At 50.8% G+C, this 15,422-nt stretch overlaps 1 protein-coding gene across 1 annotated transcript in view; it reads left to right on the forward strand.

Annotated features, from left to right (window-relative positions):
• Positions 1 to 1,442, forward strand: part of CDCA5 (cell division cycle associated 5) — a 4,687-nt gene extending 3,245 nt beyond the window's left edge. Inside the window, exons 5-6 of the mRNA XM_006771714.2 lie at positions 302 to 724; positions 916 to 1,442. Of these exons, the coding sequence (XP_006771777.1) occupies positions 302 to 724; positions 916 to 996 (504 nt within the window). The 3' untranslated portion in view covers positions 997 to 1,442. The remainder of the gene's footprint in view (positions 1 to 301; positions 725 to 915) is intronic.
• Positions 1,443 to 15,422: the final 13,980 nt, after the last annotated feature.

Here is a 15,422-nt window from a genome sequence, read left to right on the forward strand (position 1 = left end):
ATGGAGACGGGTTTTCTATGTTTTATTCCCCGGTCACATTTTGGGGACAGAGCTGGCAGCGCCAGTAGATGGTGGCAAGTCTTTGAGTCACAAAACCACACTCCTCAGAAGCAATGACCGGCTGTTCTTTTCTCCCCTTCCCCACATCTATCTTAGTCTCATTTCTCTCCTGACCCGTCTCCTCTTTTCCTTTTAAAAGTGTATGTCCAGTGGCTCTTTCCTTCCACCCTAAATCTCCTCGGGCCTCCTGGAAGCAATATGTCTGAGTAACAGGGCAGCGTTCTCTCTTCTGTCCCGGTAGATTGCTTTTTCCTTGGAAAAAGAAAACAATCCTCCTACCAAGGAGCCTACTAAGGAGGACCTCTTCAAGCAATGCAGTGTCCCGGCCACTCCTGTGCAAAGCCCAGATGAGTCAAACTCCAGTGAAGGAGACCTGGACACCAGAGACTTGGAAATGTCCAAGAAAGTCAGGCGATCCTACAGCCGGCTGGACTCCCTTCACTGTGCCTCCACCTCCACCTCCACCCCAGGCCGCCCATCCTGCTTTGGCTTCGAAAGGCTGCTGGGGACAGAAGACCTGGCCGGAGTCTCACCTTTGGTGTGTTCAAAGTCAACCGAGGTCCCCAGGGTCCCTGGGAACCCTTGGGTCCCGGACACGACTCTCCCCGGAATTTCCCCACCCGTGAAAGAGAAAAAGAAGAAGAAGAAGGTGCCGGAGATCCTGGTGAGCGGGGCAGGGGCCTTCCTCTGCTGTCATGCAGACAAACGGGGAGATGCCGGGGCACATGCTGGGCTGGGGCTCAGCTCTGGTTGTTTTTGGGGAAAGACAGCACCTGCGTGCAGGGTGTGGGTAGACATGCTCCAGACAACGTGTCCTCTTCCCCACTCACCTGCCTCCCATTTCTCTTCCCCCAGAAATCGGAGCTGGATGAGTGGGCTGCAGCCATGAATGCTGAGTTTGAAGCTGCTGAGCAGTTTGATCTCCTGGTTGAATGAGATGAAACTGGGGTGCACCTAGCCAGACTTCCTTCCCCCTGTACATAGCCTCTTCTTTCTATGGAACAGACACTTGGGGTCCCCTTCCCTGGCCTTGCTACCTGTGCATGTGCTGTTGCTGCACGTGAGGTCTGCCCTTGAGTGTTTGTGTGGTGGCAGCTGTAGGAAATAGGGTTCTCCTGGCCGGTGTCCTGGCTGTAGTCAGTGACCCACCATCGTCTCCTCCCTACTTCCTGCAGTGTCCTGGCCAGCTTCCCGTTGGGCTACAGTCTTGGGAGGGAGAATCCCTAGCCCAGCCGGAGGAGGGCTACAGGGCTGGGGATTGTGGGTGAGAGCATCTCTACTGTTGCTGGGGAATGTGTGGCTGCCCTGTGCCAGCCCCAACAGAAACGCATCAGCCCGTGTGGCTCAGTGATTGAGCATCGACCTATGAACAAGGAGGTCACGGTTTGATTCCTGGTTGAGGCACATGCCTGGGTTGCGTGTTGAATCCCCAGTGTGGGGCGTGTAGGAGGCAGCCGATCAATGATTCTTATTGATGTTTCTATCTCTCTCTACCTCTCCCTCTCTGAAGTCAATAAAAGCATATTTTAAAAAAAGAAACTGGCATCCGCAGCCAGAGCTGCCTCAGGCTTTCTCTCCTGAGTTGCCTTCTGTTGGTGGCTTGGTTCCATCTATGTAAAAAGGCTTGGGTTTTCTTAGATTCTGTAGATGGTCCAGGAGAGAATTTGTGGATTTGGGACAGTTCTATCTGTGAGGAAGAAGCTGGACACTCAGGCAGTACAGTCGGGTTTAGAAGGAGAGTGGGAAAGCCTTCGTTGGCTTTGGACCATAGGCGTTTACTCCTTAGAAGCTGCATTTTATATTCCTGTGTTCTGCTGCTGAGGTATTTGGTTAAAAACAAGGCTGATGGAGTGCTGGCTGTGTAGGGCAAAGGGTGCATTTGCGGGGGTGGCACCAGGTACCACAGGTTCCAGCCTCTACAGAACCTGAGGCTCAGCGGGGAAGGGGCCCATGGCAGGAGGTGACCCCTCTTGTCATGCACACCTGTTTCTTACAAACTAAAGTGCACAGTCTATTCAGCTCTAGAACAAAAACATGTAAGTTAAGCCGTCCTAGTCCCACTAGCATTTTGCAGCTACACATGTAAAGTTCTAGGAAGCTTTTCTCACGGTTCAGGAGGGGCAGGGGTTGATAGCAGTGTTGACCTTCAGCTTCCTTAGTGCCCTGTCGCAGGAGGACACTGCCTGAGGCAGGTGCTAGGAGTTGAGCTGGGGGCAGAGAAAGATCATCTTCGTGCTTTCAGGGAACCCCGCTCCCACCATTTCCCTTCTCAGCTGGTAAAAGGTGTGCTTTCAGAGGCTGCCCAACCACACTTCGCTCCACCTCCCATGTTTTGAATCTTTGCACATTTACAGGTTTGTGGAAGTAGAGGCTAGTGAATAGCAGAGTATCAGGGAAGATATGCTTGGTTCAGTTACCTGAACGGCGCTAATGAAACTTTATTTTTTTTTTGAAACTTTACAATGCCTTTGAGTCCCAGACTACCTGTTCAGCGCTTTGTGCTTTGTCAGACCTTACAAGCAAGCCCCTTTGTCAGGTGGGCCAGATGTCCTGGAGCTGGACCACACCTGAAGAATTCTGGCCCTCACTGGCTGGTGGGCAGGACTCCTGAGTATTGTTTTAGTCCTGGAGAATCAGGAGTAGCCAGATGATGTTGAGTTGATGTCATTGCTGCAAACTTCTTCCTGAAAAACTAAGAATGTGGAGTTTAAGGGAAAAATATGTTTTGTTTTATTAATAAACCTGGTTGAAGAGTTTGTTTGTTCTGAGATTGTGTTTCTTTCATTGGGTCAAAGGCAGAGCTGAGGGTGTGAGGCCCAGGAAGCTAAGCCTTCTTTGGGCTGTGTCACAGGGTTGCCCCATCCCCCATGTCTTTTTCTATCCAGATGCTCACACCATTCTTCCAAGGCTGGGCTACCTGCCTCAAGGGGAGTTCCAGGGTGAGGCTGCCAAAAGCTTCGTCCAGAGCCTGGGAACAAACCCTATCCCCCCATCCTGAGTCAGGCTCTTGTTTCCCTGTCACCGGTCCCCAGGAGCCTGCTCCTCACACTGGCCCAGCCTGGTGCAGAAGCCCCTGGGGAACTAGTCAGATATCCATGCATTTCCATGCAGGTGGCACAAACCAGTCTTCTGTCTCTACATTTGTCCTTGCCTCCTAGACCGAGCAAATCAAGACCTTTAAATTCTTAAGTTTCTACAGCCTTCCCACGTCTCCCTTCTACCTCCTTACCTCATCCAGAGGAAAGCAGGTCCCTTTTTTCAAGGCCAAGCTTTCCACTTTGGCTTTTGATCCAATTCTGTCATCTGAGCCCTATGCCTCTCACCTACAAGTCCTAAACAGGCTTGTGTTCATTTTATTAGAAACCACCTTAACCCAAAAAAGTTTTGACCAGCCTCTCCTTTTAGCTACTACCATTATTCCTTTTGAGGTTAAGCTCCTTGAAAAAAATGTTAGGAAATTACTGCTTCTGTCCCATGTACTCTCGGTGCCTGCCCTCACTCATTTATTGCTCAGTGAGCACATAATCTGCAATGCTGCCGATTCAGGCCTCTGCACCCTGGGCTGAGAGCACCCTTCTTGGGGCCATGACACTGCTGGCCCCTTTCTTTGCTTCCACTGAAATGTCAGGACACCGAGGTTCAGTCCTGGGCCTCTTTTTTTTTCTTTATTGATGAAGGTGTTATATGTGTGTCTGTATCCCCCAATTGTCCCCCACCACCTCCAGCTCATGCCTTCAACCCCCTGGTGTCTGCCCATTGGTTAGGCTTATATGCATGCATACAAATCCTTTGGTTGATCTCTCCGCCTTACCCCTTCCCTCTGAGGTTTGACGGTCTGATCGATGCTTCTCTGTCTGGATTTTTTTTTGTTGTTCATCAGTTTCTGGACTCTCTTTTCAATCTGCTTGACCTCAAGCTCTCCAGGACACCTTGTTGCCCAAGATTTGCCAATCTTTCCTTCCCACCCATATATCTCTCCTGAACTTCAAACCAGAATCTAGAACTATATTCTAGAACTGTATCTCAACTCAGAAGTTTTCTCGAACTTAGCTTATCCATCAGCTTGCCTCTTCCTGTGCTTCCTATGTCATTAGCATCACCTTGAGCTGACCCAGTCACACAAGCCAGGACACTGGGGGTCATCTGCAGCTCCATACTCACCCTCACTCCATCCCCTCAGCTCAATCTCAACATCCCTCCATCCCAGCGGCTACTGGAAAATTGCCTTGGCCTAGTGATTTTCAATCTTTTTCATCTCGTGACATATAATTACTAAAATTCTGCAGCACACCAAAAAAATAAATTCCTTGCTGATCTGACCAAAAAAAAAAGTGTAATTTTGATTCATTCACACCAGACAGCTATTCTGTTGGTTATTGTCTTTTTCTGTTTTTTCTAATCCTCACTCAAGGATATTTTTTTCTATTGTTTTTTTAGAATGTACGGGAGGGAGGGAGAGGGGAGAGAGAGAAAGATCAGTGTGAGACATTGGTTCATTGCCTCCTGCACACTGCCTTACTATGGCTGGGAATCAAACCTGAATCTAGATTGTGTCCTTGACCACAAATCAAACCTGCGCCCTTTCAGTTTAAGGGCCGATGAGAAACACTGGCCAGGATAATTGTTGATTTTTTTGTGTTTTTTAAAAATACATATCTTAGCCCTAGCCGGTTTTGCTCAGTGGATAGAGCATTGGCCTGCAGACTGAAGGGTCCCAGGTTCAATTCCTGTCAAGGGCACATGCCTGGATCACAGGCTTGGTCCCTGGTAGGGGGCGTGCAGGAGGCAGCTGATCAATGATTCTCTCTCACCATTGATGTTTCTATCTTTCTCTCTCCCTCTGCCTTCTTCTCTGAAATCAATAAATATACATTAAATAAATAGTAAACAAACAAACAATAAATAAGAAAATTAACGGCTTAAACATCAATGATGAGAGAGAATCATTGATCAGCTGCCTCCTGCATGCCCTCCTATTGGGAATCAAGCCCACAACCTAAGCATGTGATCTGACTAGGAATTGAACCAGTGACCTCCTGGTTTATAGGTTGATGCTCAACCATTTTGGCTGGGCCACTTTTTAAATTTGACAATCTAAGTTGACGTCAATGCCCTGACTAAATAGTCATGTGTTGCATGTTTAAAAGTTCCTCCAGCACACCAGTGTGCCATGGCACACCAGCTGAAAATCACTGCGCAGCCTAGTAGCTCTTCAAACTACACTGTGGCCTGAATGAGTTTCCAAGAGAAAATATGGTGTTGTTTTTCCCCTGCTTAAAGCCTTTTATTTTTTATTTTTTTATATTTTATTGATTTTTCACAGAGAGGAAAGGAGAGGGATAGAGAGAGAAACATCGATGAGAGAGAAACATCAATCAGCTGCCTCCTGCACACCTCCTATTAGAGATGTGCCCACAACCAAGGTGCATGTCCTTGGCCGGAATCGAACCTAGGACCTTTCAGTCCGCAGACCGATGCTCTATCCACTGATCCAAACCGGTTAGGGCCTGCTTAAAGCCTTTTAAAGATATATATGACTTATAGGAAGGGAAGGGGAGGGAGAGAGAGAAACATCAATGAGAGAGAATCATTGATCAGCTGCCTCCTGCACGCCCCCTACTGGGGATTGAGCCTGCAACCTGGGCATGTGCCCTTGACTGGAATTGAACCTGGGATCCTTCAGTCTGCAGGCTGATGCTCTATCCCAGCGGTTGCCAACTGGTGGTCTGTGGACCACTGGTGGTCCATGAGGTCTGAAAGGTTGGTGACTGCTGGTTTAAGGAAACCTTTGGAACAGTGGTTGCCAACCGGTGATCCGTGGATCACTGGTGGTCCGTGAGGTCCGAAAGATTGGCAATCGCTGCTCTATCCACTGAGCCAAACCAGCTAGGGCTGCTTAAAGCCTTTTGTTACAATTCCATTTCTGGGTGTAATACCCAAAAGAATTGGAAGTAGGGTGTTTTTTTAAAAATATATTTTATTGATTTTTTACAGAGAGGAAGGGAGAGGTATAGAGAGCCATCGATGAGAGAGAAACATCGATCAGCTGCCTCCTGCACGCCCCCCACTGGGGATGTGCCCGCAACCAAGGTACATGCCTTTGATCGGAATCAAACCCGGGACCCTTGAGTCCACAGACTGACGCTCTATCCACTGAGCCAAACTGGTTCTAGCTGGAAGTAGGGTTTTGAAGAAATATTTGTACATCCATGTTCATAGCATGGCTTACAATAGACAAAAGATGGAAAACACCATAAATATCCATTGATGGATGAATGAATAAGCAAAATGCAGTATGTAGGTACAATGGAATATTACTCAGCTCTGTCAGTTTCAAAGGGAATGGAATTCTGATGCTACAACATGGATGAACCTTGAAAGCACGATGATAAGTGTAATGGGCTAGACACAAAAGGACAAATATTATATGATTCCGCTAATAAGTGATACCAAAAGCAGTCAACCTCATGGAGACAGGAAGTAGAATGATGGTAGTTGCCAGGGGATGGAGGAGGATGAATGGATTGTTACTTAACTAGAGGCCCGGTGCACGGGATTCGTGCACTGGTGGGGAGTGTGGCCTGCAGAGATTGGCCGCTGTGGGAGCAGCTGCTCATCCCAGTCAGCTGAGCAGCGCTCCCATTGTGGGAATGCACTGACCACCAGGGGGCAGCTCCTGCATTGAGCGCCTGTGCCCTGGTGGTCTGGTTGGTCGTTCTGGTCATTCTGCCATTCGGTTGCTGGGCTTTTATTATATAGGATGAGTATAGCGTTTCAGTTTGGGAAAATGAAAAAGTTCTAAAGATGGATGGTGGTGATGGCTGCATGGCAATGTGAATGTCCTAATGCCAATGAGCTGTACACTTAAAAGTGGTTAAAATGGTAAATTTTATGTTATGTATTTTGTCACAGTAAATTTTTTTTAAAATATATTTTATTGATTTTTTACAGAGAGGAAGGGAGAAGTGTTACAGACATCGATGAGAGAGAGATGCGAGAGAAACATCGATCAGCTGCCTCCTGCACACTCCCTACTGGGGATGTGCCCGCAACCAAGGTACATGCCCTTGACCAGAATTGAACCTGGGACCCTTCAGTCTGCAGGCCGATGCTCTATCCAGTGAGCCAAACTGGTTAGGGCACAGTAAATTTTTAAAAAACACCCTTTGGTGACTTTCCATTGTTCATGCAGTATCTTAGTGATGGTCACTGGGTTTTGGCTGCCCAGTGTCTCATCTCTATAAGTGAGCTGGCTGCATGGGACATGCTTACACAAAAACTGTTCATTGTTTTTCTGGCATTTAAACTTAACTAGCTCACCCTGTTTCCCAGCGGAGTGCCCCACACCTTCAACATCATCCTGCCCAAGCTGTTCCTTCTGGATTGCCCTTCACTGGCCAGGATACCCCACTTGTTGAAGATCAAGCAGTACCTCCCTGATGGAGTCTGCTTGGAGCCAAGTGTGTGGCCCCCTCCTCTCAAGACCAGGGCTTTCTGTCCAGGCCTCTTGATGGCACATCTCCCTGCACTCGGATCCCCTGTGAACCTGGGCCCTCTGGCATTGCTTCCCTGGGGCAGAACCAGATCACGATCATCTATCTGTATGTTCTCAGTACCTGGCCTGAGGCCTGTCCTGCAGACCTGTTGGTCAACCAGTGCTTACTGGGGACCATTAATTGCAGAGTGAATTGTATTCTATTATGTTTGTACATCATAATTTGTTTACCTTTTCTTATATTTGGGCCCTTTAGGCCAGTTTCAGTTTTTCTTCTTGGTGTAAATCAGCCACTGTGGGCCTCTGTATGAATTATTTTTATTTCTTTCGGAGTCTTTTCTTTAGACCTAGTTTCCAAAGTGAAGTTACCTCAGAAGCATTCTCAGGCTCAACCTAGCTCCGGCTCCTCTGCCAACCCAGCTAGGGAATCCTAGGGGAAGCAATTTTGCTCAGCAGAGAAAAGTATGGTCTGAATTCACATTGCAGAAGGGGTTGGGAATGGGAGAGGGGTGAACATTATGGGCAAGTGCATGGCACTGGGGAAGGTTTGGCCTGGTGTCGGAAGTGAGACTCCTGGCTGGTATGAGCAGAGTATTATGTGGGTTAGAACCAATGATGTTCATAACAGAGGGTCTTGAATGCCATATTAATTACTTCTCAATGTTCAACTAATAGATGATTTCTATACCAAAAATGAGAAGCATTCTCCACTTTTTATAAGTCTCTCTAGGGTTCCATTAAATAGGGCCATCCCAGCCCCCAAATCCCACCCCCATCCCGTGCGTTTGCAGGGATCTGGTTGCTGAACAGAACTGGTGATGGAGACGCTCCAGGCTGGAGGCTGCCCCAAGAAAACCAGATGAGGCTGGAAAGGGGAGCCCATGGGTTGATGGATGTGGCTCACCAACTGGGCTTCTTTTCCTCAGTCTCCCCAGAGCAGTCGAGGAGCTCTTTCTGAGCCCATTGAGAAGCCAGTGGTGCAACCTGTTGAGCAGCAGGACCTGGAAGACCCTCAGGTCTGTGGGGAGCTGGGCAGAGGTGGTGGGAGGGCTGGAGGAATTCTTTCCCTGCTGGGTGGAGAGCTGAACTCCCAGCCATCACTCCAGGGTGTGGGAGGACCCAAGCTCTTGGGCTGCCAGCCCCATGTCACCTTGGTCACCATGACACCTTCTCTGCCAAAGCCATCTTCTTCAGAGTCAACGCTGGACCTGCAGCCAGAACCCACGGTCAAGTTCCTGTTTACACTCCTGAGCTCGGTGGAGCCCCCTGAGCCCAAAGAACCTCAAGAGTAAGTCTGTGTGAGTGTGTGAAGGGGAGGGAGGCCCATGGCGCTTCTCTCCCTACTCCCAACCCCCATATTAGCATTCTGATCTGGGCCAGGACTCAGCCCTGGGGTGGACAGAGGGGAAGCTGAGATAGGACTGAAGAAGCCAGGGCCTTGGGCTGCCCCACCTCTCTGACCGCCGAATTCTCTCCCAGCCTATTGGTCCTCCAGTCCTACCCTCACTGCAAACCTATCCTAGGGACTTGGAGATCCTGGAGAGCCGGTTCCTGGATAAGGAAGACTGGGGCACCCAGCAAACCTTGAAGGAAATTAACCATTTGCAGAATGCTTGCATGAGGTGAGCCAGGTCTGGGCAGGTGCAGGCAGGTAGGAGGTCCTGGCCCGGGGCTTGATGGTTGCGGCCTTGCACCTTCTTTTTTCTTTTTCTTTTTTTTAAAATATATTTTATTGATTTTTTTACAGAGAGGAAGGGAGAGAGATAGAGAGTTAGAAACATTGATGAGAGAGAGACATCGATCAGCTGCCTCCTGCACATCTCCCACTGGGGATGGGCCCGCAGCTCAGGTACATGCCCTTGACCAGAATCGAACCTGGGACCCTTCAGTCCGCAGGCCGACGCTCTATCCACTGAGCCAAACCGGTTTCGGCAGCCTTGCACCTTCTTGCCCCTCTTCTCTCCGTCCCTGTTCTACTCTGGAGACCTCCTTGGCCCACAGGTCTCTTTCCTCCCAAGCATCATGTCCTTGTAGGTTGGTGCCCGACAGGTGTGGGGGCCACAACTCTTCCCTAGCAATTGACTGTGTGCCCATATGTCTGCTTATTGGGCAATCTCTTAACAACCAGCTTAAAGATCAATATCCCAAAAGGCATATTTGGGGTGGTAAACTTTGGTTCCCCTCAATAAGACTGGACTGTGGGTGAGACCCTGGTCTCAGGTGGCTGTGCCAGGTCACCCAGCTCACGCAGGAGGCCTGGGTTGCGGGGTGGGGCTGCCTCGGACAAGAGCCTGGGGACTGAGGGGGCATCTCTGTCAACCTAGGCTTCAGGAGTCAATGAGCACTATTCAAGCAGACACTGTGGCCCTGAGGGAGAAGCTGCAAAACCTGGTGAGGCCCTCAGCCAGGACCCCCTTCCTTTTCCATGCCTCCTCCCTGCCTCCCAGCCCAGCTCCCTGCTGGGAGCCTCAGGCGGTCCTGCCCAGGTCAGCTACCCACCTCTCGCCCCTGCAACCCTTTGTTCAAGCCGGACTTGTTGTATAACATCCTAACGGAGGAGCTGAAGGCTGTTCCGGAGGAAGGGAAGGCTGCCCAGGAGGAAGAGCAGGACGTCCAGGAGGAAGAGCAGGCTGGCCAGGGAACAGGGCTGTTCCAGGTGGACAGGGAGCCCCACGGCGAGTGGTGAGGGGGGACACCTTTCTCCCCTGGCCGGCAGCAACCCAGCGTCCTGAAGGCACCCTGCTCACCCTGTAGCCTGAGGCTGCCCATGACCACAGAAACCAGCTCAGCCTTGGAAGGCCCAAGGCCAGAGGCTGGGCACCTCCTCAGGAAGCCACTCCAACAGCAATAAACTTCCCTAGAGCTGAGCGGAGGCTCCCCTGTGTGTGTGTGAGACCCTGAAGAGTGGGTGGAGCTTGGTTCCTGGATGCCCTCCTGTGTCTCCCACGGGGTTTGCTGGTGCTGAATTTCTCCCAACCCTGAGGAGGTTCCAGGCCTGGTTACTGTCAGCCTCAAGGTCATGTACCTGTGATAAGCACTGGGGCGGACTGGGAGGGGCCACACCCCTTTCGAGGAGGATGAGGTACCAGGTCTAACTTCAAGGGCAGATATTCTAGGGAGGGGCGAGAAGAACCATTTCCCACCTTGTGACCCCACTGGGTCCATCTCTTCCCCTTTGTCAGTTATGTCATGGGGGGCGGGCAGTTAGTAAGAACTCCCCAGGGGCCCAGCACCCTTCAGGCTGGAGTTACATCTGGAATTTGAATCCCGACTCCCACCCAACCTTCACCCTCCAGCCAGGGCTTTCTGGGGCCTCCCTTGAGACCTCACTCCCTTCATCTATAGGGCTCTCCCTGTCCTGGGCCACCTTACCCTCCTCAGGACTGGCTTCCTGAGCTCCCAGCTGTGGTCACTGTGTCCTGGTCATCCACAGGCCTTCAGGGCTTGTGTCCACCGGCCTTGCTGCCCTCACCGTCTGTGTAGTCCCAGGGAGCCTTTCCTTCTAGCCCCATGATGCTTGATGTAAGGAGAGAGAGAATAGGTAGAATATTCAGAAACTTAGCGATAATTCCCATACAACTAGACAAGGCCTGTGCTCCCATCTTTTTATTTGTTTTTTATTTTCAACTCCTTAAGAGAGAGATAACAGCAAGATGACAAAGCCAGTTTAAATGAGAATACAAGAAACTGACACATATGTAGTCAAGTGGGGGGAAAAAAGAAGGAATCCTGAAATATTGCTAAATTGGATACAAAATTGGTCAATACCATATAGGGTAGTTTTTTCAAAGCCCTATAACCCTAAGGGTGACATTACTTACTGGGCAGAAATCCTCTGTCATGGAAAGGGCTGTAACCATTTTTCTGCTTTATACCCACTGCAGGGGGACACTAGCCAAGAGGATGGAAATTCAGGTTTGTGGCCCCTCCTCAGACCTGACTTAAACCAGACCCATGGCCATGCCCAGACCAGTAACTGATGACAGAATTGATTAGTGAAGGATTGATTTGGTCACAGCTTCAGGCTGAGCCGAGCAGAGCTCTACTTAGCAGCCCACCTCTCCCAAGACCTACCCTCCTTGCCCGATGGCTTTAGGTGTCCCAGGCATCCCTCATATCACTTCCTGACCAGTTCCAGACCACTGTTCCAGCCGAGCAGTGACCCATTTTCCCGAAGGGAATCATCCAATGCTGAGATTGAGGGAGGAGAGTTGGACCAACAGCCTAATGGTTAAATACACTTAACTACTTAAGGACTTCTAGCAACAATACATAGGCATCAGGATGGCCCCATTTGAGCTGCTTCCTCTAGAAACCTCTAGAAACATTGGGCCTAGCATTACCTCCATCTCAGCCTGGGAAAGCAAGCCCATATGGCTACATTGATAAGACTCCACTGTAGGGAATGGAGTCTGTTACAGAGCCCCTCCCCGCTTCCCACTAGTCTCTAAGTACAGAAATTGCTGACAGGTGCCCTAAGTGCACCCTGGCTACTGCCCAGTGGCCCAGGGACCCAGCACTGCACTGCCCTGAGCTCAGTCCCTAACAGCCACTCCTGCTGACACCCAGTCCCACCAGTACTGCAGCCCAGTCAGCAAGGCCTTTTCAAGGGGAGCTCCCAAAGCAAAGCTGCCTGGGCCCTGGGCCCTAGGACACTACCAGTCTTTTAATATTCTATCTCGCTCTCGCTCTCTCACACACACACACTCTTCCCAGAACTGCTAGTCAAAGTAGGCTACTGTGTCCGTCACAAGCGTGGCTCAGATCTTCCAGGCCTCTGTTATTGAGATGCTGGGGTTGCACCCAGCTGGTGGGGCTCAGCGGTTGAGCGTTGACCTATGAACCAGGAGGTCATAGTTCAATTCCCAGTCAGGACACATGTCTGGCTTGTGGGCTCAATCCCCAGTGGAGATGTGCAGGAGGAAGCCAATCAACGATTCTCTCTTATCATTAATGTTTCTCTCTCCTCCCTTCCTCTCTAAAATCAATAAAAAAATATATTTTTTAAAAAGACACTGAGGCTGGGTTAGAAAACAGAAAACAAAAGACACCAGGGCTGGGCTGGCAAACCCCGTCCTGTGTGTCCCATGGTCCCCTCTCTCTTGTGAGGTGTGGAATGGAACCCTTTCTCTTGCCTCGTGTCCGCGAGGTGGTGTAGCTCCTGGATGAGGCTGCAGGAGGTGCGGCCTCTCCCTGAATCCTAATCTCAGCCAGGGGAATTAATAGCATTCAGTGAACGTCGGCGATTATGAGCTGACCTCCAGTGGATCTACCCACACCTCTGAGAGGCCCAGGGGAAGCAGGTTGGGGTACCTGTGCTCCCAGCAGGCTCCCCATTCCTGCCCAGCCTCAAGGTCCTGCCATTCCTGCCTGGGGATGCCTGACCCTGCAATCTGGCAGCATCCCCTCTATCCCGTGGCATCACCCGTCAGAAATGTCTGCTTGGAGGCCCGTGAGGTCCCACGTCCTCGTCATGTGATGCAGGCCCCACCATGGCTGCAGTGGTGTTGGGGTCTACTTCCCGGGGTGCTTTTGTATCCCTGTTGTTGCCCTGGACACTCCTTAAATCCCAGACAGCTGGAGCTGAACGCCCGGTGCCGAGGAGCTGAGCTGCTTCAGGTCGGCTTTCCATCCATTCTGCAGATCCGGGGCACACCTCCCAGTGCTCCCCAAAGGCGAGATGGGGAACTGGGGCCAGGATGACCTCCAGGTTTCTTTTGAGGCTCAGCCAGCAGGATTGACTGATACATAGACCCAAGGTAGGATATGAGAGAAAGCGGAGTAAGACCTAACTCCAAGATTTTTATATAAAAAATAAAATTAAAAAAAGAGGACAGAACTGGATTTGGCAACATGGAGCGAAGTTGACCTTTAAAAAAATATATATATATTTATTGATTTCAGAGAGGAAGGGAGAGGGGGAGAAGGACATAAGAATCAAAGGACTTGTAAGCATGCATGTAAACATAGCCAATGGACACAGTAGTGGGTGAAGGCTGTGCTGGGGGCGGAAGTGGGCAGGGAGAGGTCATGGGAAAAAAGACATGTAATACTTTCTATGGTAAATCATTTAAATAAAAAGAAGCAATCAATTCTATGGGGAATAGGGAAGCACAGTCACTGGCTGAGAGAGAGGGTGGAGGCAACCGTGTTGGAGGCTTGAGAACAGAGGAGCCTGGGAGGGAGAGTGAGTGGACAGGAAAGATGGCAGGACTGCAGGGCAGTCCCGGGGGCCTGTTTGAGGTGTGGGGTCATAAGTTTAAAGCAACATCAGCGGGGCCCTGTGGCTCTGCAGGTACCTTAGGGGTCAGAGGGTAGGTGCAGAGTGGGTGGTGGGTTGGCTATAACCAGGTTGGGGTTTACCCAGTGACTGTGACCAAAGCAGAGAGGATCAGGACGGGCGAGAGGCTTTGCAGGGGCTGAGTCTGGGCAAGGAGGGAGGTGAGTCCCGTGGGAGGTGAGGGAGAGTGGCAAGGAGCTGGCACACAGGCGTTGGCAGTCCCGGAGAGACTGGAGAACTCAGAGTCAGCATGATCCTGGGAGTGAGGTGAGAAGATAAAGGGAATCAAATGCATTGGCTACCTCAGGTGATTTTCATCAACACCCACAATTCAAAATGTCCAGGGAGGGGCCGAGCCACCCACCCCACTAAGACAGGACGGAAGATTGATCAAATTAGCATCTGGTGCCTACAGCAGTGTAGACACGAGCTGACTCCCTGCGCTAGCGTTCTCGGGGGTGCCTCTCTCCCTCTCTCTCTCTCTCTCTCTCTCTCTCTCTCTCTCTCTCTCCACACACATACACACACACACGCGTTACACTCAGGTGGAGTAGCCCACTCAGATGTCACATACTCTTGTCCAGATGTCGTGCTTGTAACTTCACATGTTCAAGGGACTAAATCCATCCAGGAGGGGGTGGGGTGGGACCATAAAGCTGTATCTTGTGATGTCATCACCATGTCTCTTCCTCAATTTACCAGCTGACCTTGGCGTCCCACTGCCTTCCTGCGGTAACTGTCCTGTGTCTTCCTAAGGACTGTGTGCTCTCCACCCTCACAGGCTTCTGATAAGCCCCAAGGCCAATTACCTGGCTGCTGATAACCACCTGGCCAAGAACGGTGGCTTCCTGGTGCATGTCCCCGAAGTCACTGATCACACTCCCCCCACACCCCCTTCCCCACCTCAGTCCTCCTATGCTAACATGCAAACCCTCCTGACCAGCAGCACAAGGGAGATGGCACGGTGGGGCCCGGGGCAGGTGGGGTTGTGAGCAGAAAGGGGGTTGCTCCTAGAGGGGGCTGTGGGTCACACACACAGACACACACACACACACACACACACAGTCCACCATGGCCCAGCTCCCTCAGCTCTTCAGGCATCTTTGGGCCTGTCAGTGGGCAGCAGCCTGGCTGGGTGCCAAGGCAGGATAACATGGGAGGTGGGAGGAGGCACAGCTCGAGCCCCAGGGACTTTCCCAGCGCTGCTCGGCTCTGTGAGATGTGGAAGAGGCTCATTATGTGTGCTGAGTACTTCGTGTCTCCCTCTCCCTCTCGCCCAGCCGTGGCACATGCTAGGCCGTCTGTACGGATGGCCAGTCCCTCGCCCTCTCTGCATCTAAATTCCTTCTCATCCTTGGAGGATCCCCTCCAATGGTTCCTGCCAGACAGAACTCCTCAGTCTCCTCGCTGGGAGCACATGGTCCTCCTTCTGTAGGGCCCTTCCCACATGGTGGAGTCCATGGGATTTATTTTACTTTTTGAACAATATATTTTTATTGATTTCAGAGAGGAAGGGGGACAGAAAGGAAGATAGAAACATCAATGAGAGAGAATCATGGATCCGCTGCCTCCCTCACGCCTGCTCCT

The sequence above is a fragment of the Myotis davidii genome, unplaced genomic scaffold (assembly GCF_000327345.1).
Source record: "Myotis davidii unplaced genomic scaffold, ASM32734v1 scaffold425, whole genome shotgun sequence".
In the NCBI taxonomy this organism is placed as follows: domain Eukaryota; kingdom Metazoa; phylum Chordata; class Mammalia; order Chiroptera; family Vespertilionidae; genus Myotis; species Myotis davidii.